The sequence below is a fragment of the Epinephelus lanceolatus genome, chromosome 2 (genome assembly GCF_041903045.1).
Source record: "Epinephelus lanceolatus isolate andai-2023 chromosome 2, ASM4190304v1, whole genome shotgun sequence".
NCBI classification, from domain to species: Eukaryota; Metazoa; Chordata; class Actinopteri; order Perciformes; family Serranidae; genus Epinephelus; species Epinephelus lanceolatus.
This window is the reverse complement of record NC_135735.1, coordinates 24,316,755-24,343,245: the sequence shown is the minus strand read 5'-3', so window position 1 is coordinate 24,343,245 and position 26,491 is coordinate 24,316,755. Positions and strand designations below refer to the sequence as shown.

Here is a 26,491-nt window from a genome sequence, read left to right as displayed (position 1 = left end):
ACATCTTCAGGAGAGGGCGTTCTGGCAGTTCCAAAGTCAAGGCTTAAATCTGAATGTGATTGTGCTTTTGCTGTCGGGGCCCCTTGGCTATAGAGGGACCTGCCTGAGGAGATAAGACCTGCAGAATCAGTGACTTCTTTTGAATCACTTAAAGCTCATTTTTGTAGACTTTTTTTTTTTTAAAACGACCATCAAAACACTTTTTAACCTCTGGTTTTAAAGCTACTATATAAATAAAGTTAATATTATTATTATTAGATTGTCCACAGTTCACGAGCAGTGATTGACATGATTGACAGCTGCTCCAGAGATCCCTCGGCTTTGATTGATTGTATTCATTCATGTTCAGTAAGGCCATTGGAAGTGCAGCAAGGCAACAGAGTGGGCAGAGGAATATGATTTTTTTCCCCAGATTATCTGTCTCATTTAGTGCAGTGTCAATATAGAGACAGTTTCAGCGAATATAGATATTTTTATAAAACTACAACCACAGCTTTAATCATCATCACCCGTCACTTACACCTGAACGTCACCGCTGATCTCACTTACACCTTGATTGCATCCCGTATTGACTACAGTTCTTTCCTCTGTGGTCTTCATAAACTTCATTTGGTCCAGAATTCAGCTGCCCATGTCATTACCAAAACCTCCTTCAGATGATATAACTCCTGTTCTTCACCAGCTTCTCTGGCTCCCTGTTTAGTATCATATTGATTTCTAGATTCTGCCACTCACCTTAAGGTCCTTCATAACTAGTACCTTCGTATCTCTCTGAGCTCCTTCATATCTACACACCCTCTCGTACTCTCTGATCCTCCTCTTTCGTCCAACTCACTTCACCCTCTGCCCTCTTGACTACGGTCAGGTCTGGAGCCTTCAGCCTTTCTGCCCCCTGCCTTTTGTAACTCTCTCCCACAACACATTCACGATATTGATTCTCTTTCCACCTTCAGATCCCGTCTGAAAACACACCTTTTCAAGCTGGCATATTTATTAAATTTGTGCTTTCAGTTTTTGTGAGGCAGTAATGGCTCAGATTCAGTCTTTGTCGTCCTCTAAAAATTTGTTTTCACGGTCTGCTCGCAATCAAACACTCAAAACGAGTAACACTCAGATATAAGTCTGTTACAGTGTGCCCAGGCTATTTAGGGCTGTAATGGCTGAGGGCACAGAACTCCTCCCAAAGCGAGTTTTTCTGCAGAGTTGTTGTCTGTATCTGCGGCCAGAGGTGAAGAGGCTGAAGCATGGGTTGAGGGGGTGGCGGGGGCAGTGTGCTATGGTCAGTGCTCTGTGAGTGATGGCAGTGTCGGTAAGCTGCAGATTTTTATAACATCTTAGTTCTGTTAGTTAAAATCACTTTATTAAATCAGTATCCGCACAGTAAAGACTATTTGTTGATCACCCCTTCAATCCACGATATACGATCTGATCGTCAGTGTGACAGCCTTGGGGGTGTGTAGGCTCCCAAGCAATCTCTCACACTCAGTGAAGCAGTTGAGAGTATCAAACCTGGCATAGAGATTGTATAGGTCTCTAGTGAATGAGCTCTTACCACAGCCCTATGTACACTTCTGAACATGTAGAGACATCCAGAGCTTCACACACCTGCTGTGCCTAGTTACAGTTGCTAAGCTATGATTTGACAATCATAGTTTCTCCATGATAATTGCGCATAGTGATAATTGGGTAATATTGGTGTAAAAGTGTAAATTTAGCACCACAGAACTTTGAAGAGGGAAATAGCATACCAGAGAAGCTTTGTGTTTCTCCAGATGAACAATAGCGAGGACATGAATGAGCAATAGAGGAATGTTTCATGCTGCAGGAGTAGTTTGAAACATTTTATGTACGCCTTGATCCTTTTTCTGGCTCTGAGAATTTTGGAGTCTGTTGTAACTGACACGACTTGAAACAGCTGCTTTTCTTAGCGGAGACGAAAAAACACAAACATGTTACAGCCGCCTTTCAAGCCCGCAGGGCGTGAGCGCTCGACACTCTAAAGATAGATTTTGTGTGGAGTATTTTGAGGCAGCGAACCATATAAGAGGTTGCAAAAAGTTCATGAAATTATTAAGTAGATTGACAATCTAATCATTAAGCTTGTGAGTGAATCTTCTGTAATTTCATTTGACATATTGCTGCGCCATAAAACCGCATCATTATTATGCCTCATGTACTCAAAGATTTTGTGAACTCCCATCAAAATCCACTTTAAGCCACGAGACGCTCTGCTTGGTAACTGGCACCGCTGTAGTCAGAAAAATGAAGAGAGTACTTCCACTCGCATTACATTTACATTAAAGGTATTTAGCTCTTGCTCTTATCCAAAGCAAATTATGATGAGGGCAGCAGTAAAAATTAGCTTAGGCTCAGGCTGATGGTGCTGTGATAATAGATCTAAGCAAACACTGCTGTAATGTGAGACCTCTTGTCTGCCAGAGAAGTTCTACAGAAAGAAATTAGAGGGAGGACAACGAGATCAGATTGAGACAGGAGCATATTTACAGGAGGATGTGGCACCAAAAGGGGTGTGATACAAGAGGAAGCAGGGGGACATGAGGCATTTCTTGAGGAGATGAGTTTTTAAGTTTACAAGGGAAGGGAGTGGTAGTGCTGTCCTGACAGAGATTGCTCCATCGCTGTGGAGTCAGGGAGACTGGGTGGAGTGAGGACCTGACTCTTAATAACACAAAGTAGAACAAAAGTGGTGGAGTGGTGATTGGATTTGTTTGTGCCGCAGTGTGGGTGAGGTACGAAACAACCCCTTTAAATGACACGGACCAAGTGTCGGAAGTTTCGTAAATCTGATTTGCTGTTTTACAACTTTCTGACAGTGTGGAGGTGGAGTCTCTCATACAACATCATACCAACATCTCGGAGCAGAGTGTTGTGTAGTTTTTTTGTTGCAGTCGCTGTTGAACCGTGCTTTCCGCTTCAGCAGGGCACTGGAAAACAGATTGTATGAGTCAGGCATGCAAATTAGATGGCGGGTTGCAAGGGGAGTGCGCTATTAGGAATATCCAACTGTATAAATGTGTTGTATTTTGAAGGGAATAACAACACAGCCCTCCGTAGTAATGGAAGAGCCAGACTTGTGTGTTGACAGTAATGACCCATTTCTTGTGATTAATTTGGAAAAAATGCAGCACACAATTAGTGGTTAACTGCAGGGGGGCGTCCCACAGGCAAAAATAAGGAGGCATTTGTTTCACTGTCAGAAAGGAGAGTTGACGCTGAAGAACGAAGGCAGAATTATTTTGGGGCCGAGGTTGCATACAAGCTGTAATTGACTGTGGCTTTTAAAATGTGATGGCACAGTTGTCCCAATGTTTTTGCCTGATATCAGTCAGAGTTGTCAACTCGTTACACTCTGCTTTCTATCTTCAGTATGACATTGCCTCTCTAATTATTTTCTGTGATAGAGAGGGATTTGATTTCCCCTAACCAGTAGAGACCCATACATGCTCCTGAATCTAATGTCATTTTAAGTCAACATTGATTTGTAGCAATGCAAGCACACTGGTTTTCCCTGGGTTTAACGAGTGAAGCAGAGCAAGGTAAAACAAACTATGATGTCGAACCATATGGACAGGACATGTTGATTTAGACGAGTCTCAGTAGACCCTTTTAGGACCAACGTCACAATGACGTCTTTTTACTAGCTGGAGGCAAAACATGACTCGCCAACAAAAACAAAGACATCTATGGTTAAATGCCATAAGATGTGAGGGCTGGACAGAGGCCATCACTAAAAATGCTCACATGCGCAGCGCACACTTCATATCAGGTTAGGGAAAAAGTATTTACTGTTGTAGGGATGATTAATGTTATGTGTATTAAGGATTATCATGCCCACCTCATCAGACATTGGGAAGGTATTAAGAGGAATACTGGATTTCTCCATAACGCCAACTTTTTAGCATATAAGCTAACGGGAGCTTCGATAGCAAAACAAACCGGAGGAAACCGTTCAAGTGTCGTCTCCTTTGTAAGATTGACATAGTAATTAACCACGAAGCCATCCCACCTTCAGCAATCCTGTTAAATCATCTATCCACTGAGTGACAGCACATGGGTCGACCAGTGGGGTCCCGTTGGTCAGTGTTTACTTATTCAAGTAGCACTCGCGATCCCGGAGAGCGAGTGACCTGACGTGGCGTGTTCGTAAATTCAGTCTGACGCTCTACACGAAAATGAGATCCCTGTTGGTCGACGAAACGGAGCTTTACATTTCTACATTAATTAACAAACGCTTTAGTAATCACACATTCACTCCACTTGGCGCTCTGCTGCTTCGGCTCCCCAGAGAGAGTGCTCAGAGTGCACTCCAGTACTCAGAATGAGTATTTCTTAATGCACGACCCGCATCATCTTCCTCCATTGTCGAACACAAGCCAACAGAACTTGCTAGATAGTGCTAGCTAATGTCTGTGAAGAATGGTTTTGCCTCCAGCTAAGCCCCGCCCACCAAAAATGTCATACTGTTTACTAACAGTAAAAGGGTCTATAGCAGCATCTGACTTGTCTTCAGTAGTCACCATTGTTGTTATAATCCCTTATTGGCATGCGGCTTGATAACAGCTTGACACCCGTGGCACTGATTGGCTAATCGTAACACCTCTTCCTAACATACAGTGAGCAAGCGAACTCTGGCAGAAGGACGGTGAAAAGGTTTCCAGATGTACTGTGGCTAAGGAGTGTTAAGAAACAGAAAGGCGCTACACAAGTGCAAGACCATTAACCATTTGCTACAAGCGACACCCACACGCCTGTTGAACCTTGAGCGAGCCTAAGCAACAGCTTGGTGTTGCTCTGAAAATAGGTTGGAGGTGCGCAAAGCTTTGCCTAAATAAAGCCAGGGCAAGTGGTTATTCAAACAAGCAACACATCGCTTGGCCTGTTCGCTGATGCACAGAGCAGGTTAGGACATCTTCACTGGGAAACACTGAAACAATCTGATGTACGATTAGTGGATCATCAACCGAAAAGCCACTGTTTTATGTGACAATGCCAGATGGGTGGGCGGATTCAAAGGTCTGGACTCAGGCAACGAACTCTTCACTGCGCCATTTTCAACTTTTTCAATTTTAGTCAGGTTCAGAAGGATAAGACTGCAGCTGATTATTTTTGTTGTCCATCAGTCTGCTGATTTTTTTCCAAGATGCCAGCACTGCTCTAGAAATGGCAGTGTGGGTCTGTCTGTCACTTTGGTCCAGACTTAAATATCTCAGCAACTGTGGGATGGTTTGCCACGGAATTTGGGACAGATATGCATGGTGCCCAGAGGATGAATCCTAATGACTTTGGTGATCCTGTGACTTTACTCTAATTCCACCATGAGGTTTGTTTGTGGTATTGAGTGAAATGACAACAACTTAAGGACAGATTGCCATGAAATTTGATACAAGCATTCATGTCCTCCTTAGGATGAACACTAATAGCTTTGGTGAGCTCCTAACTTTTGATCTAGTGCCATGGTTTGCAAATGGCAGGTATGCAAATGGTAAACCTTAGCAGACCTGCTGAGTATTTGTATGTTACCTCTGTCATTGTTAGCATGTTAGCATTCTGACCATAGCATTTAGCTTCAAGCAACACTGTGCCTTGGTAAAGCCTCACAGAGCTGCTTGACCAACAGACGATGAGCCAATGATGGACTTTAATAAATTTAATAAAACTTTTAGTCAGTTAGCCTATCAAAATATTTGGCTTTGGGGGCACCCACTAGCTTACCTGGTAGAGTTGGTACTCCATGTATAAAGGTTGTGTTCTTGCTACAGCAGCCACTGGTTTGATTCCAACCCCCCGCTAAATCTGTCCTATCAAATAAAGACAAAAAGCCCCAAAAATATCTTTAGAAATATAGTTGGCTGTGAATATTCTGTTGATTGTCTAATCAATTAAATTAATTGGTCGATATCACCCACCGTACCAACCAGGGTTTGTTACCAGGAATTCTTTGGTTCGATGAGTGTGTTGATTTGTATGTTGGCATGTCTGGCCTTTGAGTTCCTTCATATTTTTCCATGATAAAATGAGCTCACTGATATGCTTTTGGGAACTGGGCATGATTATCAGTCAGTAATGGGGAGTTTCACTGTGACGCCTGGACACCACCACGGCTGCCACAATTCACCAGTTTCTCTTCAGGCATTAAAGTCAACTACAACATGAGCCTTTTATTCAGCATTACTTACAGAATATCCACTCAGACTGAGATGACGAGCTCAAGTTTTTGTCCATCTTAAAACCGGGGAAATAAATCATGCAAGATGTTCTGGTATAACTTCACAGTCTGAGTTGTTATATTGATTACTTTTGATCAATTACCACCCAGAGAAATCTCTGTATAGAAATACTGCACACGTTGTTAACAACACAGCTCATTGAATAAGTGTGTGTATGTGTGTAAAGACATAGCGTGTTCGACCATTATGTGCATAATGCTCAGCTAATTACCAGCTGTGTATTCTAACTCTGGGACCTCAATCAGGGTCAAGGTTTACTGTTGTAAAGGAAATTGAAAAACACCTTTTAAAATAGATTTTTTTTAAATTAATAGTTAATGAAAAGACTGAAAAGGCAACTCTCTCTTGAATAACTGTCATGGACAGCACAACAACAGGTCATGGCTACATCTGCTTGACAGCCAGCTCAGTGGCCACAGAGGGAGTCCTATTATTAGTGTCCCAATCACATCCACAGTTTGTCACATCATTCGTAATGATGCTTATCTGCACCAAGCACTGTGCTCGTTCTTCGGCAAAAGGTTTTTTGATGGAAAGACACATTTAACTTCAACACAAGAATGATGTCAGCTGCGCTTTTTGATCCTCACATAACAGCACAGCGAGATGATTTCAGCCTTATTCACACTAAAACGCCGGCTGTCCTGCACTAATGTTAAGCTCAGCATACTTAAGTGGTTTCTGAGGATCCTTGACAGGCTCTGCTGGTGACATCTCCTTTGATGACCCCATACAAATGTGAGCTTGTAAACAGGAGAGCACATCTTCATTGCCTCTGCTGAGTTTTTGAATTGCTTTGCGATACCATTCAGATTTTTCAGATACTAATCAGCAGCATTGTACAGTTTAATTCATTTCCTAATTCATTTCCCCCCAAGCTTTGATTCTCACAGAGTTCTCCTCAAAGTTTTTGTAACTCAGAAAGTCACATCCTTTTTGATGTATGAATGTTAATCAAAAGATGATAAAATAAATTGAAATGTTAATAGCTGATATGGGTGATTAGGGCTGTTAAAGAATACATGAAAGAATTACATAAATAAGCATAAACAACACATTTAATGCTTGATTACATGTTAAAATGTATAAGGGAAAGTATGGCAAAGCCTATTTATGTGATTAAGTGTGTAAGCAGCATTTGGAAAAAATGTACAATATGAAGCCTGGGTTTCTCTGTTCTTTGCTGCATGCAGTGTTTACACATATTTAAGTGATCTGAGAAAATAATGAACTATTACAGAAAGTGTCATCGCATGCACACAAAACATTTTTAACAGCAGTTCCTTTTAGTCCTCATTGCGGGGCCTTTTATTGTCACCATTTGCTGGATAGAGGTATCACAGTCGGGAAGAGTTTGCAGAGATCCCTGCATTACAGTCTCGAGCCTCCCACAGGTCTTCATTACTGTATGTGTGGAGTTAGTGCCACCGGCTTTTAGTCATCAAGGACTTGGGCTGCTCCTCCTGGGCGCTGGGACATTAACGTTTTCCACCACGGGGACTCCCTCCTCACTGTTACAGGATACAGGAGGCTGCAGAGGTGATGATGAAGGGCTTCTGCTTGTTGGCCAAAACGTGCTTTTCAGCAGCCTGGAAGTGATGCTGGTGTGGGCCCACTGCACCGACTGAGTGGAGATCCTCCCAGGTGCTCTCCAACCTGAGATACAGTCTGTTTTTTAGTCTGATGGTAGAATCATGTATAATGACTGATGAGAAATATAGAACAGCAGCAGCAGCAGAAGGAATTAGGCTTTCCTGAAACTTTTAACTTTCTAAAGTAAACTTCAAACATTATTTCAGTGCTCTATGGGAAGCCTAACTTCTAGCTAGCATGAACATGAGGTGCAACAGTATGTCACAGCAACATCTGTGCAGACTTTAGTACAGCTGTGGTTTTAAGTCTTGAAGGCTGTGTTTGTGTATTGTGACTTTATGATTTCCTGTGACTGCAGATGAATGACAGATTTCTCTTTTCTTTGCATTTGTAATGTCTAAACCAGGTGTGGCAGTGTGGCGGCAGCGTGGAGGTCCTGCCTTGTGCTCGCATCGCCCACATAGAGCGTGCTCATAAACCCTACACCGAGGATCTGACGTCTCACGTGCGGCGAAACGCCCTCAGGGTTGCAGAAGTTTGGATGGATGAGTTTAAAAGCCACGTCTACATGGCCTGGAATATTCCTGTGGAGGTGAGTTGATTGTGTTGTACTGAACAGGCGCAGGGCCCAAAGTGTCAGGGGCCCGTCATTATTTTTATTTATTTAACCTATATTTAACCAGGAAGTCCCATTGAGATTGAAAATCTCTTTTGAAAAGAGAGATCTGGCCAAGGTAGCAGCCAGTCAAAACACATTTAAAATGCAAAAAATACAACATAAAATACAAAAATCAACACTAAAACAATAATTATTCAAACATAGTGGCCTCTCAAGAAAAACAAGCACATGTCTCTTTAACACATTCTTTATGATGCCTTAAATCCATCAATGGATATAAGTGTTACTAATTTTAGATCTTTTTGAAGATTGTTCCGTGCCCAAGGTGCAGAGTAGGAGAATGCAGTTTTCCCCAGATATGTTAAAACCTGGAGTACATTAAAAAGCAAAGTCGATGATGTCCAACCCACCAAATCATAAGGAATGCAGTGATGAATAAGTGAAGTTGCATTTGTAATGAAACATAGAGATGCGTGGTATACTGAATCAAGGCTACGTAAAATGGAGAAGGTTACGTGTCGCTCAAATTAACATGTACTGATGTACTGAGATTCAGAATGACCAAGAGATGCAAAGGAACTGTAAACAGACACAAAATGCCTACAAAAAATGGAACAACAACAACAAAGAGTCACATGGCGACCAAAAGAGACACAAACTACCTCAGAGACAAACAAAATGACCACAAAGAGGCACAAAACCACCAAAGATAAAGAAAAAGGAGGCGACATATCTGTGCATGTCTGTGCACAGGGGCCCATTGTCTCAGTCTGCCCTCGACGGTTTCACAATGGTGTCACAATACAAGCAATTATCTGTGTGTAGTTATCTACAGTACAAAGGTGTTATTATTATAATTCTTATTCATTAGAAATATGTGACTGTGTTTATCTTTGACAAAAAGGTGAAAGTCTGATGAAATTTTCATGAACACAAAGAAACTCAGAACCATTTGCAGCACAAACACTCAGTAGTTCAACTTTTATTTTATCACTTTGAGGGACTTTGGTGTATAATGAGCAGCTCATTTGGCTTTGCCATTTTTTGCATTTGGCCTTTAGTGGATGGGTTATATTAGATATGCTGACAGGAAACGGAGACATTCAAGGTATGTGGCGTGCATGGTAACCACTATGCCACTAACAGATTCCCTCAGTATTTGTCATTTTTATTTTAACTCTGTAATAATGGATGAGTATTATGAGCTGTGCTTGCTTCTAAAGGACTTTTTTACTGCAGTGTCTTCTGGGAGTACGACATATTTGGATGTGTGGAGGCATAAAATCTGGGTAAAAATCTGTTTCTTACATTAAAGCAATCTGTTCGATTAAAAATGTATGGTTATTTTTTGCTGACAAATGGTCAAAACTGCAAACCACCTGTGTAACTGAAGGGGAAACTATACACCCAAATTAAGTGGTGTGATGTAACAAAGTAAAAATACTTAAACTTGTACCCTACTATATTTCCAAAATAAAATGTATACTTTTACCAAGGCACATTTTCCCTGGGCATTTTTTATGCTTTGTTACTACAAAAAAAAAAAAAATGGGTAGGTTTGGCACATCAGTGGTACTAGCTTGCAATTTAGATATTTAGTTAATCACAGAAGGGTGGCTGTTAACAAGTGCTCTCAAAGCCGCAGTTAAGTTTCGATTTCCAGTCAAGTCCAGGCTGCATGTCAGATCTAATGCTAGATGCTAGCGACTATGTGAGTAGAATTCCACTCGGCGATGAGACTGACTTCATGATGGAAGCAGAGAGTGGAGTCCCACAGCAGAGAGGGTGAGTAATGATTCGAGGAGATAAAGATTTGTGACAGTGTAACTGCACGGTGACTGCTCTACTGCAGTGTGTCAGCCCTGGAGGTCAAAGGGTTTCTTTAAATCCTATTTCAGTCAGACAACTGATGTGTTAAATGTTTATGTCAAAAGCAGAGCATAGTTAGAGTTGGCGTCTAGACTCCGGCCTCATGGTTCCTGCAGATATGTTAACATGAGGTATTGGGGAGTGATGATTGAATATTCCCCCTCTCGCCGGAGCCTGCAGGTGGGTGCTGGGGTGGAGGTTGGGCTGAGAGAGCAAGCAGCAGACTGATGCAGGGCAGCAGCAGCGTAGACAGTGCAAAGAGAGAGCTGGGAAGATTTTGCAGCTTAAATAGACCGCCAAATTGGGAGGGTGTGTTTTGTAGATGACATATGGAGAGTGACATATGATATGTGTGTGTGAATCAGTGCAGCTTGAGTTGACTGCCTGAACTAGCCCACAGGCGTTGCTGCGTTAGTTGTGAAGAAGACCTCAAGTGTAACGTAGGCTTCATTTTTATTGTGCTTGTACATGTTAAAGGTCCAGTGTGTAGGGTTTAGGGGGACATATTTGCAGAAGTAGAATATGATTTAATAAGTAAAATGCCTTTAGTTTGCAATCAACTGAAAATAAGTACCATTGTGTTTTTGTTACCTTAGAATGAGACATTTATGCAGTACAGGCCAAAAGTTTGGACACACCTTCTCATTCAATGCGTTTTCTTTATTTTCATGACTATTTACATTGTAGATTCTCACTGAAGGCATCAAAACTATGAATGAACACATGTGGAGTTATGTACTTAACAAAAAAAGGTGAAATAACTGAAAACATGTTTTATATTCTAGTTTCTTCAAAATAGCCACCCTTTGCTCTGATTACTGCTTTGCACACTCTTGGCATTCTCTCAATGAGCTTCAAGAGGTAGTCACCTGAAATGGTTTTCCAACAGTCTTGAAGGAGTTCCCAGAGGTGTTTAGCACTTGTTGGCCCCTTTGCCTTCACTCTGCGGTCCAGCTCACCCCAAACCATCTCGATTGGGTTCAGGTCCGGTGACTGTGGAGGCCAGGTCATCTGCCGCAGCACTCCATCACTCTCCTTCTTGGTCAAATAGCCCTTACACAGCCTGGAGGTGTGTTTGGGGTCATTGTCCTGTTGAAAAATAAATGATCGTCCAACTAAACGCAAACCGGATGGGATGGCATGTCGCTGCAGGATGCTGTGGTAGCCATGCTGGTTCAGTGTGCCTTCAATTTTGAATAAATCCCCAACAGTGTCACCAGCAAAACACCCCCACACCATCACACCTCCTCCTCCATGCTTCACAGTGGGAACCAGGCATGTGGAATCCATCCGTTCACCTTTTCTGCGTCTCACAAAGACACGGCGGTTGGAACCAAAGATCTCAAATTTGGACTCATCAGACCAAAGCACAGATTTCCACTGGTCTAATGTCCATTCCTTGTGTTTCTTGGCCCAAACAAATCTCTTCTGCTTGTTGCCTCTCCTTAGCAGTGGTTTCCTAGCAGCTATTTGACCATGAAGGCCTGATTCGCGCAGTCTCCTCTTAACAGTTGTTCTAGAGATGGGTCTGCTGCTAGAACTCTGTGTGGCATTCATCTGGTCTCTGATCTGAGCTGCTGTTAATTTGCGATTTCTGAGGCTGGTGACTCGGATGAACTTATCCTCAGAAGCAGAGGTGACTCTTGGTCCTCCTTTCCTGGGTCGGTCCTCATGTGTGCCAGTTTCGTTGTAGCACTTGATGGTTTTTGCGACTCCACTTGGGGACACATTTAAAGTTTTTGCAATTTTCCGGACTGACTGACCTTCATTTCTTAAAGTAATGATGGCCACTGGTTTTTCTTTAGTTAGCTGATTGGTTCTTGCCATAATATGAATTTTAACAGTTGTCCAATAGGGCTGTCGGCTGTGTATTAACCTGACTTCTGCACAACACAACTGATGGTCCCAACCCCATTGATAAAGCAAGAAATTCCACTAATTAACCCTGATAAGGCACACCTGTGAAGTGGAAACCATTTCAGGTGACTACCTCTTGAAGCTCATGGAGAGAATGCCAAGAGTGTGCAAAGCAGTAATCAGAGCAAAGGGTGGCTATTTTGAAGAAACTAGAATATAAAACATGTTTTCAGTTATTTCACCTTTTTTTGTGAAGTACATAAGTCCACATGTGTTCATTCATAGTTTTGATGCCTTCAGTGAGAATCTACAATGTAAATAGTCATGAAAATAAAGAAAACGCATTGAATGAGAAGGTGTGTCCAAACTTTTGGCCTGTACTGTATGTACACATGGATATGGTCCTTGTCCACAGAGTCCACCTTGTTTCTCAGCCATGTTTCTACAGTAGCCCAGCATGGACAAATCAAACACTGGCATATGGCTGTCCGCGTTTTTGCATCACCAATCATAGTTGGCAGCCCCTCCACGAAAACCGCATCAAAAAAACAATGATTTTTAACATGACACTGCTTTATTCAGTGATTTTACCAGTTTAAATCATCAGGTCCACTTGTTTTGATGAGAAGAGACATCTGCGAATGATTTGGCTCCCCGTAAAAACCTTCTGAACTTCTGGATCTTAAGTTATCAGAGAAAAGAAGTGAGTGCATACGAGCAGGTGCTGGGCTAGCGGCCCATCAGTTTTCATTAGTTTTAATCACATGATCTGATTGGTTTGGGGAGGAGGAGACCTCTGCGGATAATTTGGCTCCTGGTAAAAACCTCCTGAATAATGAAAACTGAAGGAATCCTAACCGGGAGTTCATAATTGGCACACTGTAGACGTTTTAGCTGGTTACGATCTGCAGTCCTCACAGCTAGATGCCACTAAGTCCCACACACTGCTCCTTTAAATACATTTAATATCATATCAGTAAATATGAGATACTTTGAGAGTTTCACTCAAGTAATATTCTAATAGGTGACTTTAACTTCTGCCAGCGTCATATTCTAGTGAAATATCTGTACATTTACTGAAGTGTGGCTCTCAGGTACTTCATCCACCGCTGCACAAAGTTACAAAATAGTTTTTCATAAAGCAGAAACGCATCATAAGCCGCCCGTCATCATGAGGTTCTTTCAGCTCCACAGTTTTATAGACAGCTGAGGTGAAACAGTGTACGCTGAACTGCATGAACTCTAAGCCTTTTGAACACCATCCTCTGTATGTACATGTGTCCCATTTTTTTTTAAATGTCAGATGTCAGCCGTAAACTGGCTGCAGGCTTCAATGAAAGACAGCACCATGTTACCTATACACAGGATTTGCTGTTGCAGCTTTTTGCGTCATCATCCAAAGGGAGCATTCACACAGTAATCCAAGTCAGATGTAAAAAAAAAAAAAAAAAAAAAAAAAGTGATGCTCAAACCCACAAATATGACTACATATGATACCATCATAAATCTACAGCACAAACAGGCAGCTCCTTTCTGCAGCCACCTAATCTAAATGTCACGGGGTTGAGTGTCATCTGCTATCGGCTGCGCTCCTCCCACCACAGATGTTTAGTTGAATCAGGCCCCTGACACCTCCTGAAGGCTCAAATGAAATGATTTCTTGTTACTTACAGAATGGCCTGAATTAAATACGTGACACAGAATAAATAAATACTAAATATGATTCAATAAGATGGTCCGAATGGAGACATTAGCAGCGAGAAAATTCGATACAAAGGACGACAGTAAGATTTTAAAAGACAAATTAAAGAAATTATCTGGATTACAGCTACGACTTGCGAGCAAAATGATTAATATTACAGAGAGAAATAATGTAGTGCAGAGACAAGAAAGATGTACTTAATTAATTTTATTCAATTATGTGTTTTTCTTTCAGCAGAGATGCAGTTTATTCTTTTTAATCTATGATGCTTTATTGGTTTATGTGAGATGTTGAGTAAAGACATCTGCAGTGTCAACAACTCATAAAGTACAAAATGTCTCACAGTTTGCAGAATCACAAGAATCTAACTGATACCAAACATGTATCTGCATGCTGAGTTTTTATGCTTGTGTACGTGTTATATTGGGTACTGATTTTCATTTGATCTTGAACTGGATGCAGTAAATTAAAGTAAATAACCGCACTATGTCGTCTTATGTTAAATGTAGCATCCCTCAAAGGCGAAGTCAAATGTTTGCTCACTGAAGCTTTTTTTTTTTTTCCCTCCTCCTGCATAATCTGTTTGAATATGTAAATCCACGTTATGAATAGATGAACATCTGCAGGCAATTCATTCAGTCAATAATGAGGCGTTTAACAGAGTCTGTACTCAAGAAGCATGAAATTTAGCCCCAGCTTTAGCCCCCTGAATTAACTACACAGAAAAATTGTCAGTGTTAATTTACCTCTGAGAGTGTGAATATAAACACGGTGCCTGTGTTCACATGAAGTCCATCTGAGTTTACTTTTTGATGTTTCTGAGCACCATTTGCTCCCACTTCACCTTTAGAGTTATTAAAGAGGCATCGGTGACATTCAGTGAGATGCAGAGGACAACATGAAAGGCAGATGATAACATGCAATGGTGGAAGAAGTGCTACTTAATTCCTTAGATCCTTAATTTAGGTGAAGGTAGCAATAAGACACAGTCAAAAATACTGCATTTAGATTCATACTTACAGCACATTAACAGCTGTACTTAAAGTATTGAAAAAATAATTCAAAAAGTAATACTTCTACTGTTGTAGCTGCTCAAGGTGGAGCTTATTTATCTACTTTAAGTACAGTTAGAGGGTTTAGTCCAGTGGTTTCCAACTGTGGGCGCCTCCAAAGGGTCACAAAATAAATCTAAAGGGTCATGAGATGAATAAAAAGGGAGAGGAAATAAGAGGAAACTAAGTTCTGATACACAAACCTGTGTTGACTTTTTGGAATGTTCAGTCTTTTCTCTTTCTGTGAGAATTTCACCTTCTTGGAGATGAAATTTGGAGGCATCAAACAGCTATTTAAATGAGGACGTAAAAAGTTTAGAGGTGAAACGTCTCTCTGGTTCTCTGCTCATAGACATCTTAAAAAAATTGCTTGTCAAATATGTCGGGAGCCACTGGTTTAATCTTACAGATGTATTTTATAAACCTATCATGATGTTCTATGCACAGTCTCAGGGCCCTGTCTTACACCTGGTGTAACACGGTGCACAGCACAGCGCAGTTGTCAGTGTTAGTTTCAGACTGATGCAGTTGTCATTTTCACAACCAGCACCCACGTTGTGTAAGTAGCAAATGTACTTGAGCTCATCTGTACATCTGTGGGCATGTAGGTCTTATAATGTGGTGTTATCAGGTGCACTGTTGCTATTGTAAAGGCAGCAGAAAGTGACTGTGCCACTGGCCAACAAAAAGAGAATTTTCCTGCTATTTAAAGGGTGCATTATTCAGATTATGGTGGCACGGTGGTGCAGTGGTTAGCATTGTCGCCTCACAGCAAGGGGTGGGGGTTCAAACCCTGAGGTGGGAGACCTTATGTGCAGAGTTTGCATGTTCTCCCTGTGTCAGCTTAAGATACTCCGGCTTCCTCCCACAGTCCAAAGACATGCAGGTTAATTGGTGACTCTAAATTGGCCATGAGTGTGAATGGTTGTCCGTCTATATGTGTCAGCCCTGCTACAGTCTGGTGACCTGTCCAGGGTGTACCCTGCCTCCCACTCAATGTCAGCTGGGATAGGCTCCAGCCCCCCACGACCCCCAACAGGATAAGCGGTTACAGAACATGAATGAATGAATGAATAAATAAATGAATTATTCAGATAGTGACATGCACCTACATAGGTGGGTTCACAATGCACTTACACTCTGCCCGTTACACATTCAGGGACATGCGGATGGAAGTAAAATAATAAATCACTCATGAGGAAAATATTATTGACATTCTATAAAATGTGAATAAGTTGCAGCTCCCCAGTAAAAGAGACGCTCTGCACATTTAAGCACAAGAAGCAGCTTAACTTCATGTATACAAATGTATTAGAAGCTAAAGGTTTATTACAACAATTTTTAATTGTGCTGCTGAAATATAGGGTGGTACGATGGTTAGTGGTTAGCATTGTTGCCTCACAGGAAGAGGGTTCCTGGTTTGGACCCCGGGGTGGGGGAGCCCTTTTTTGTGGAGTTTGCATGTTCTCCCTGTGTCAGCGTGGGTTTCTTCCGGGTGCTCCGTCTTCTTCCCACAATCCAAAGACATGCAGTTTAATTGGTGACTCTAAATAAGCCATAGGTGTCTATATCTATATATCTATGTCTTAGCCCTGCGATAGTCTGCTGACCTGTCCAGGCTATACCCTGCCTCTCGCCCAATGACAGCTGGGATAGGCTCCGGCCCCCCAGTGACCTCCAACAGGATAAGCGGTTATGGAAAATGAATGAATGAATGCTAAAATGTCCCACAATATTTGCTGCAGTGACATTACTGCTCAAACTACATTACTCTCAGCAGAAAACCGCCCACTTCTCCAGTTGCTGAATCCCCCGTGGGAATAGCAGCGCTCCTGGTGCAGGTGTGCGTGGCTTTTAAAGGGAACAGGACACGACCCTTGTATTGGTTGAATTCATGTAACACTGGAAACACACCTATGATTAATTGAGGGACTAAATACAATCCCTTACACATGATTTTGCACCCAGATTATGCACCGTTTAACTAGCAAAAGTCAAGTTGGGACCATCCTAAATGCATTTACACCATGCACTTTAGACCCTGAGCTATAATTCATTCAAACAGGGCCCTTTGACTTAAAAGTAACTGCAGCCATCAGATAAATGTGGTGAAGTAAAAGGAACATTTGCCTCTGAAAGGAAGTGAAGTCGAGGCTCTGAGGAAGAGGCTGCAGTGTAAAACATTACGATGGTACCTGCTCAATAATGTAATGTACAAGTACCTCCAAATGTCTCACAGTTAAGTGTAAATGTACTCTATTACTTTCCATCACTGGTAACATGAGAGTGGAGAGTGTGGCAGCTGGAACAGTACAGTAGTCAGAACAGGAAAAAATCTAAATCCTACAAAAGCTTTTCAAACACACAACAAATGGCTGCACATACTTCTCAGTGGCCCATTATCTGATTTGCTTCTCCACTAGCTGCAGTTAATCAATTTTATGCTTTGTTGCATGTGTGTGCTTCTGTGTGTGTGTGTGTGTGTCTGTGTGTGTGTGTTTGTGTTCGCTCGAACCCAGGACCCAGGAATTGATATCGGTGATATCTCTGAGAGGAAGGCTCTGAGGAAGAGGCTGCAGTGCAAAACTTTCCGATGGTACCTGGTCAACATCTACCCCGAGATGAGGATGTATAGTGACACAATCGCATACGGAGTGGTAAGCCGCCGCCGCCGCCACTGCTGCCGCTGCCGCCTCCCTCTTCATCACAAATGCAATTCAGCTTCTGCAGAAGCCAAAACAAGTCTAAACCGTGGCTGAGCAAATCATTTTAATCCCTTGTGTTGGGATGCGGATGGCTGCTGTCAGGAGCACAAACAGTTTACAAAGAGCAGGTTTGCTGCAGCAACTTTTATTCTTTCCTCCTCACTTCAGAAGTTACTAAAAAAACATCCTCTGTTAGATTAATGCTGTGAAAATAGATACGTATATAGATTAATTGAGGCTTACTTTAAATATAGATGTAGTCTATCCCACTTGAGGGCTTTGCTGCAGAATTTTATTAGTGAGAGAAGCCAGAAAAAGTGACAGCCAACAGGGCTGGCAGTGTTTCTATTTGCCCATTCCTAGTTGTTCTCAAACAGCTTTACTTCCACGGTCCTCCCACCTCACATCACTGCGGTGCACCCTAATACACAGTGACACAGACTGCAGTATTATGGCACCGCTTTCCATGTTGTATGGATGATTTTTATATTACAAACTGACAAATGGTGGATGGATATAGCGAGGAAATAGGCCGACCTCATTACATTCATTTCTGTGAGTTAGTTGACCTCATTATTCTATATTTGCGACATGCATTTGATGGGTTAGTCAGCTGCGGTGGTTTAAGCAGTCGTTACATTCCTGGCCATTTGCATGGATAGAAATTATTTTTGTCAGCATAAAACTTTGTTGACATTTCCAGAGTATGTGTTTGAGGTCTAATTTATTCATTTCTCCCCCGTCCTGCTCCTCCTGATCTAAATGCGGGTGAGGGGAGGTGCGGGTGGAAGCCAGCTGTCCTCTACAGCTCTGTATCGCTCCGTATTCGCTGAGCCATGCCCATGTTAGAGCAGTGCAATCAAATCTGAAGGATATTATTCACCTAATTCAGCAACACATCACATAACAGAAACTTAAGGTGCTTTAAATGCTGTTTTATTTCAATCTAATGTCGTCACCACAGGTGTCACTGTTGCATATTTACTATTTCTACACGGGTAGACCGGAGCTGTTGCACGGGACCATGCGCTGCCTGTGGATTTACTGATTATCAGAGAGAGGTAGACATCTCCTGAGCCATTGGGGAGCTGAATCATCCTCTAGCTGTGTTCTTCTGATCTCACATCTTTACCTAATTCACTCCCCCACGCAAACCACCATCCCTGGAGCTCCCTGCAGTGTAGTTTGTATCTCACAATCAGGCAGACCTTTGTCATGATGTGCATGAATAACCCTCTGGGCCTCAAAGTCTGATTCATATTCATCAAGTGTAACGTGTCTAATTTACATTTTGATAAAACAAAAATTAATTTAAGAGGATGTCATTATATGACTTTTTCAGATGTTTCAACCAGCTCAGGCCTCTTCTATATTTTCTGTAAATATCCTTTCATATTTCTCTTCTCTTTATGTGAGTCTAAGAGTATATGCCAGGCTGATATTGGATGGCTACTGTGGGATATAAACATCTTTCTCCTTTCTCTTTTTGGGTTTATAATGCCTGTCCAAACTCACACAACCATGTAGATGCATTTTCGAGCACCGCAGCAGGCAGTGCTTAATGTTTGGATAATAGTTTCCCCTGTAGATGAAATAATGTACTGCAGAGTTGAAGAGAGCAGGTGGTAGGTGGAGCAGCTTCCTCACTCTCACTGTGTTTTGGCAGTAGATGATTTTATCGGTGGACTGGTCACCACGCAGGAATTATCTCATACCATTATTCACAGTTCGGTAAGCAACCGTTAATTCACCTCACCAAATATTTTCAGCCAATTTTCCTTCACCGGGGGTTGTCCAAGGTTGTTCTCAGCTTCCCTGTAATTATACAGTCAATTAATCATCTATGGGACTTATAGATACTTAGATACTTTATTGTTATTGCCACACAGTAGAGGTGATGATAATTGGTTTGGTGCAGCATGGTAGCTCAGTTCCACTGCAAGAGAAAGGGAGAAGAAAGCAAGCAACATAAACCATTACACAGCACAAACAAAAAGGAAACACATCAGTGGGAAAATATATGAAATATACAGCTCAGTTCAGTCCCCAGCGTATGAAGTAGCCCAACAGGCAAAAACTGTAATGATCGATGTACCAGTGCAAACGGAACACCATCGATACTTATCATACAAGACATTATCGTATAGTATAGTTTTTAAATTATGAAATACTGTATTTACTCTTACAACAGAATTTTCCAAGACATATAAATGACCATAAATACAGAATATATATCACAGCATGGCGCTACTGTGCCAGAATAGGGGGGACGAGACGTTTTGTCCTCCCACTTTATGTGCACACAAGAAGACACCACAGGCTCTACTATCATGAACCATGTGGCAACATCACAGTCAGGTGTGCCCTGCCAAGTGTGTCAGGAGCGCGCCAGACACACCTGTGGCAGTTCAGTGGTCAGGCTTCCTTTGCGCACCTGTGGCACGCTAGGGCTCAGGGTGGGATCTGAAAGAACACAGTATTATAGGTGGATGATTAAAAGCTGTGACAATCATGGCGTATTACACCCGTTTAATTACAGGGCCGTCATGACACACAGAGTGTTGGGGAATACTGCAGAGAGTTTTTCTCAGGAAACGTATTGTTGTCTGAGACATGGGATGGACATTTTTAAACTTGAATGTTGAACCGGAACAATCTCTATCACATCATGTTGCTAATCACAGCCTCATATCTGCCTGTGCTATAATTAAAAATGTGGAGCTCCAGGTGACATTTTGGTCAGCCTCATTTGAAAAGAGACAGCAGGCAGAAATTAACCCGCTTAACTGGTGTTTGGGATGGTGAAAGACTGACAACAACAGACAACAGCTCTGAGAGATTTCTAAGCAGAGTGAGAAGTTTTAAAGGGATAGTGCACCCAATAATGAAGATTCAGCCATTATCTACTCACCCATATGCCGAGGGAGGCTCAGGTGAAGTTTTAGAGTCCTCACATCCCTTCCAGAGATCCAAGGGGAGAGGAGGTAACAACACAACTCCACCTAATGGAGGCTTACAGCGCCCCAGATTAAAACGTCCAAAAACACATAACTGAATCCAAAAAATATCTCCATACTGCTCGTCCGTAGTGATCCAAGTGTCCTGAAGCCCTGGCATAAAAAGTTGTTTGGAAAAACGTCATATGATCTCTGTTTTTAGCCTCATTGTAGCCTGTAGCTCTAACTGCCTCTCTGTGCACCGCGCTCACGTGTGACGTTTTTCCAAACAACTTTTTATGTCGGGGCTTCAGGACACTTGGATCACTACGGTGGAGCAGTATGAAGATATTTTATGGTTTCAATTATGTGTTTGTGGACGTTTGAATCTGGGGCGCCGTAAGCCTCCATTAGGTGGAGTTGTGTTGCTACCCCCTCTCCACTTGGATCTCTGCAAGTGTTGTGAGGACTCTAAAACTTCACCTGAGCCTCCATCGGCATATGGGTGAGTAGATAATGGCTTAAGTTTCATTTTTGGATGCACTATCCCTTTAAGACAATTACAATTTTTCGTGGCACTTTGCAGACTGTTCTCAATGCGTCCTGTCTTCAACACACACGTTCATGTGAAGAAGAAACTGTGTAGAATGGTTCATCAAAACGATATATTTGATGCGCTCATAAGCACTGGGGGTCTGTGGTTACTTTACAACCACCTGATGCTGGTTGTACAAAATATAAGCAGCCGATCCACCATGCGTAATTGCAGTACAACAGTGCGCAACATAGCTCCAGTTGGAGACTGCAGATGGAACAGATACCCACTGCCTTCAGATGGCTGTAAAGAGGGTCACCAGTATAAAAAGAATGCCTTCAGTGTATAGCACTAAGGTCCAACAGAGAACATGAGTGTTGATATTTACGTGTTGAAAAGAGCCCTTCCCAACACCTACAAGCTATTATAGCGATAACTATGAGTTATGAGTAACTAACAGCCCAAACTCTGTAAGCGTACACGGTTTCTTCATGACATGACGACATCAGACTTGAATTTTTTGCCCCCTCAGTGTTAAACGCAAGTCGGCAACTGTGTATTACAGACATCTTCTTAGGATAATCTTTTAGCACAGTCCTTCATCTTTGGGTAAAAAGGCTGAATATGCATTTTTAATTTCAAAGCTACAAATTCTGCATTTTTTCCATCTCACAAAATTTTCAAAACTCAACATATACCAAAATCTCTTTATTTATGGATAACTAACTAATTTCAAAGTCTGTCTTAAAGCCCCTGGAAATTAAAATCTTTCTTGCAAATATATCTTAAGGTATTATTTAGTGAGACTTTATGAATCAAAAACTGAGTTAATCTGCTGTGTCAGGACTGCGTGGGCGTGTGTATCGTGAAATAACTAACTGTTAGAACTTTAGCAGTCATCAGTGTGTTTATGTGTGAAATAATTATTTATAGTAAGACGCTGATTAAGAAATCTGTTTTTAAGGGCCTATAACTCATCCAAAATGTCTAATTAATCTGAAAAAATAGCTTGTTTTGAGAGCAAATATAGAAACCCTTTGAAAGTGCTCCACCTTTAGTAGGAATAAAGTGTACTGTGGAAGAGTTTTGCAACATATCTTAATTGTGATGGACTTGAATTGAAGCTCACCCTTGTCTGCACCTTGCTGAGTGTATATTCTTAAAAGTTAGAAGCCATTTTTGATAGCAGCATAAACACTCAGGCAGAGGGCATCAGAACAAAAACAAATCATATCTGAATAAGTCTGTGTATGCATGATTTTAGCCCCAGACAGTTCATATCTTTTGTTTCTTTGTGTGTTTATGTGTGTGTTTCTCTTTGTCTGCCAGCTGAAAAACTCCCTGAAGAATGATCTATGTCTGGACCAGGGACCCGACAATGACAACGTCCCCATCCTGTATCTCTGTCACGGGATGACACCTCAGGTTAGAGCCCTCCATCTCTCCGCACCACTGTTTCATACAGAGTGCAGCACAAAGCCAGATTTAATATATCACCTCTATATTTTATTTCCATCTTGGGTTTTTCTGACTCAATAAAAGCTCCTCCATCTTAAAGAAAAATAACTTTCCTCTGCCTTCAGATTGGATCAAGCTCAGCGGCTTTACCTCATAAAACAGGATCAGGTTTTCTATTTTGCCCTTTACAGAAACTCTCCTCAGTATTTTTAAATACATATTAAACTTGTGTCCATTTTTCATGCACCTCCATTTAGGGCTGACATGTCCTAACTGAGTCCAGCTCAGGGTAAAATGCCACGTTATTGACGAAACACGGTGAAAAATCCTGTTTTTTTTATTAAGTTAGATTGGACATGAACATTTGTCTCCGTCTCCAGTTTTCTTCACTTTAATGTCAAAAGGTTTGCTTTCTCGCACACAGCCTATTAGACCTCAGGATTATTTCAACCCCCCGCTTCTGTTTTTCATCAGTCAACGTCTTTAAAAGCTGTATCTCTGGCCTACTTGTTCGGGACATATCTCAGCCCAAATAATAGGGAGTTTAAGTGTCTTCAAATGTTAGCACAGCTTGATTATCATTTACTTTCTCCAGCCTCTTCCAGCTCCTATCGATTGCTCCATCCCATTATGTCTGAGCAGATTGTTTTCAGAGATTGTTTAACCTTGCCGTGACAGTTGTAAACTTGTCTTATAGAGCAAGGCCTGATCTCACATTATCCCTCTCAATTCAAATGAATCTATCGGACGTTTCACACTCATTACGCCTCGTATTGATATTTGCACCGCACTGCAAATTAAAACTGATTCAGGAGAAATCTGTGTAATCTTCTAATCTTTTTCCTTAAAAAACCCAACTTCTACAGCCTTCTCTGAGACCTAGATAACTTTAAAACTTGCTAATTATAAATCTGTTATATGCTATAAATCTCTCATAAATCCAGGCATTTCAAACAAAGGATTGGAGTAGCACCAGCGTTCCTAATGAGATTAGGAATCTCCTCTGCAAGACAAATCTAGTCTGCTCTATTTTTATGTTTCAGTGTTACATCATCAGCAGGAATTAGACCCCGGATTGCCTCTATAATGACACATATACATAGCAAATGTTTGCTGTAGTCAGTCAGAGTAGCTTTTGGGCGAGCTAGACTTTGTATCCGAGGGGTGCCGCGGTAAATGCAGTACATCACTGTGCTGAAAGAAAATTGCACAGCCACACATGAAAGGAGAGGGTATTACAAAGCTTACAATCCAACACGTGACTGACTTTACAAGAGCGTGTTGTCAGCAAACATACAGTACAGCGCCTCAGCTCAAGCAGTAATAAAACATACCGACTTAAGCACAGCAACAATAGAAAGCACAGCCACATACGGCCTGGCAGTCTGCGCTGCTCCAAAAATGAGCAGCACATCTAAAAAATTCACACTCGTCAGACTGTTTAACGTCTGGTGTGAAAGTGGCAGGAGGCTGTTTGGGCGATAAGAATAAGAAAGAGTAAGAGAAAAAGTTAAGGCATGCAGAAGCAGCTATGGCCCAGATTTTTTTTTCATTGTTTTAATAAAAGAAAATATAACAGCTAATGAAGGTGCTGAGTCACAGTCGATCTTTAGTCTGTTCCCACTTATGAAATGTATAGACTTCCACAGACAGAGTCTCTGTTTAATTGTCTGCTCTGATATGATTCTTAACTCCCCCGTACTCTTGTTACGCCTCTTCGCCGTTTGGATTCTGCAAACCAATTTATGTGTCCTCTCTTCAATTTGGTTTTTATTTGTTTTGAGCTGCAAGGGGTGGAAGTACTCAGATCCTTCAATAAAAGCACCAGTGCAACAATGTAAAAACAACAAGTCCTTCATTGAAAATTCTACATGAGTAAAACAAATTGTCGGCAAAAGTTTTTCAAAATATAGTACTCTGTGTCAGTCAGGCCGCCTCCAACTGATGAATCATTTTATGTGACATTATTAAACTGTTAATACTATGCATGGATGTGTTAGCAGCATATTTTGTTGTAGCTTAGTGAAGTGGAGCTAAGTATATCATCATGACACGATTAATGGGGAACACAAAGTTCTGCTACACAAGTTTGTTTTCATTGCAATATCTTCTTTTTCTGAAACCTGAAAACCATTTGAGAAGTTTGAAGGGGTCTCCTGCTGCTACCAAATCATAGACATCTTAAGGAGCTCCAGCTTGACAATAATTTTCTTTCAGGGGTCACAACAAGTTTGGTGAAAATGGTTTAACCTTTATCAGTATATTGTTTTCAGTTGTTTATTATATACATGGTACAAGTAAGAACTGTACCCAAATACTGAGCAGGTTGCTGTTTGTCAATGGTATCACCAGGAAAAGTGAAAGTTAAAGCCAACACCAGATTCACTCTTGTTTGCTGTACTTTGCTGTACTGTTTCTGCTATTTTCGTAGCTTCTTCTTGGATGCATGCTGCTCACAGTCTGGCACCTGCCTACTACCTTTATATTAAGTCCCAACCTCACACACTTCTAGTGAGTCACTAGTGATGATGGAGAGAGATCACTTTTATATACATATTTTCATCCTACTTGTAGTGCTTTTGCGTTGAGGTATGTGGTGCTCACAGCATAATACATATATACATATATATATATATATATATATATATATATATATATATATATATATATATATATATATACAGTACAGGCCAAAAGTTTGGACACACCTTCTCATTCAATGCGTTTTCTTTATTTTCATGACTATTTACATTGTAGATTCTCACTGAAGGCATCAAAACTATGAATGAACACATGTGGAGTTATGTACTTAACAAAAAAAGGTGAAATAACTGAAAACATGTTTTATATTCTAGTTTCTTCAAAATAGCCACCCTTTGCTCTGATTACTGCTTTGCACACTCTTGGCATTCTCTCCATGAGCTTCAAGAGGTAGTCACCTGAAATGGTTTCCACTTCACAGGTGTGCCTTATCAGGGTTAATTAGTGGAATTTCTTGCTTTATCAATGGGGTTGGGACCATCAGTTGTGTTGTGCAGAAGTCAGGTTAATACACAGCCGACAGCCCTATTGGACAACTGTTAAAATTCATATTATGGCAAGAACCAATCAGCTAACTAAAGAAAAACGAGTGGCCATCATTACTTTAAGAAATGAAGGTCAGTCAGTCCGGAAAATTGCAAAAACTTTAAATGTGTCCCCAAGTGGAGTCGCAAAAACCATCAAGCGCTACAACCAAACTGGCACACATGAGGACCGACCCAGGAAAGGAAGACCAAGAGTCACCTCTGCTTCTGAGGATAAGTTCATCCGAGTCACCAGCCTCAGAAATCGCAAGTTAACAGCAGCTCAGATCAGAGACCAGATGAATGCCACACAGAGTTCTAGCAGCAGACCCATCTCTAGAACAACTGTTAAGAGGAGACTGCGCCAATCAGGCCTTCATGGTCAAATAGCTGCTAGGAAACCACTGCTAAGGAGAGGCAACAAGCAGAAGAGATTTGTTTGGGCCAAGAAACACAAGGAATGGACATTAGACCAGTGGAAATCTGTGCTTTGGTCTGATGAGTCCAAATTTGAGATCTTTGGTTCCGACCGCCGTGTCTTTGTGAGACGCAGAAAAGGTGAACAGATGGATTCCACATGCCTGGTTCCCACTGTGAAGCATGGAGGAGGAGGTGTGATGGTGTGGGGGTGTTTTGCTGGTGACACTGTTGGGGATTTATTCAAAATTGAAGGCACACTGAACCAGCATGGCTACCACAGCATCCTGCAGCGACATGCCATCCCATCCGGTTTGCGTTTAGTTGGACGATCATTTATTTTTTAACAGGACAATGACCCCAAACACACCTCCAGGCTGTGTAAGGGCTATTTGACCAAGAAGGAGAGTGATGGAGTGCTGCGGCAGATGACCT

General features: G+C 41.6%; 1 protein-coding gene across 1 annotated transcript in view; it reads left to right on the top strand.

The window, feature by feature from the left end:
• galnt18b (UDP-N-acetyl-alpha-D-galactosamine:polypeptide N-acetylgalactosaminyltransferase 18b) overlaps positions 1-26,491 on the top strand; it is a 132,101-nt gene that overhangs the window by 96,538 nt on the left and 9,072 nt on the right. Inside the window, exons 7-9 of the mRNA XM_033630598.2 lie at positions 8,248-8,433; positions 17,460-17,597; positions 22,446-22,541. Of these exons, the coding sequence (XP_033486489.1) occupies positions 8,248-8,433; positions 17,460-17,597; positions 22,446-22,541 (420 nt within the window). The remainder of the gene's footprint in view (positions 1-8,247; positions 8,434-17,459; positions 17,598-22,445; positions 22,542-26,491) is intronic.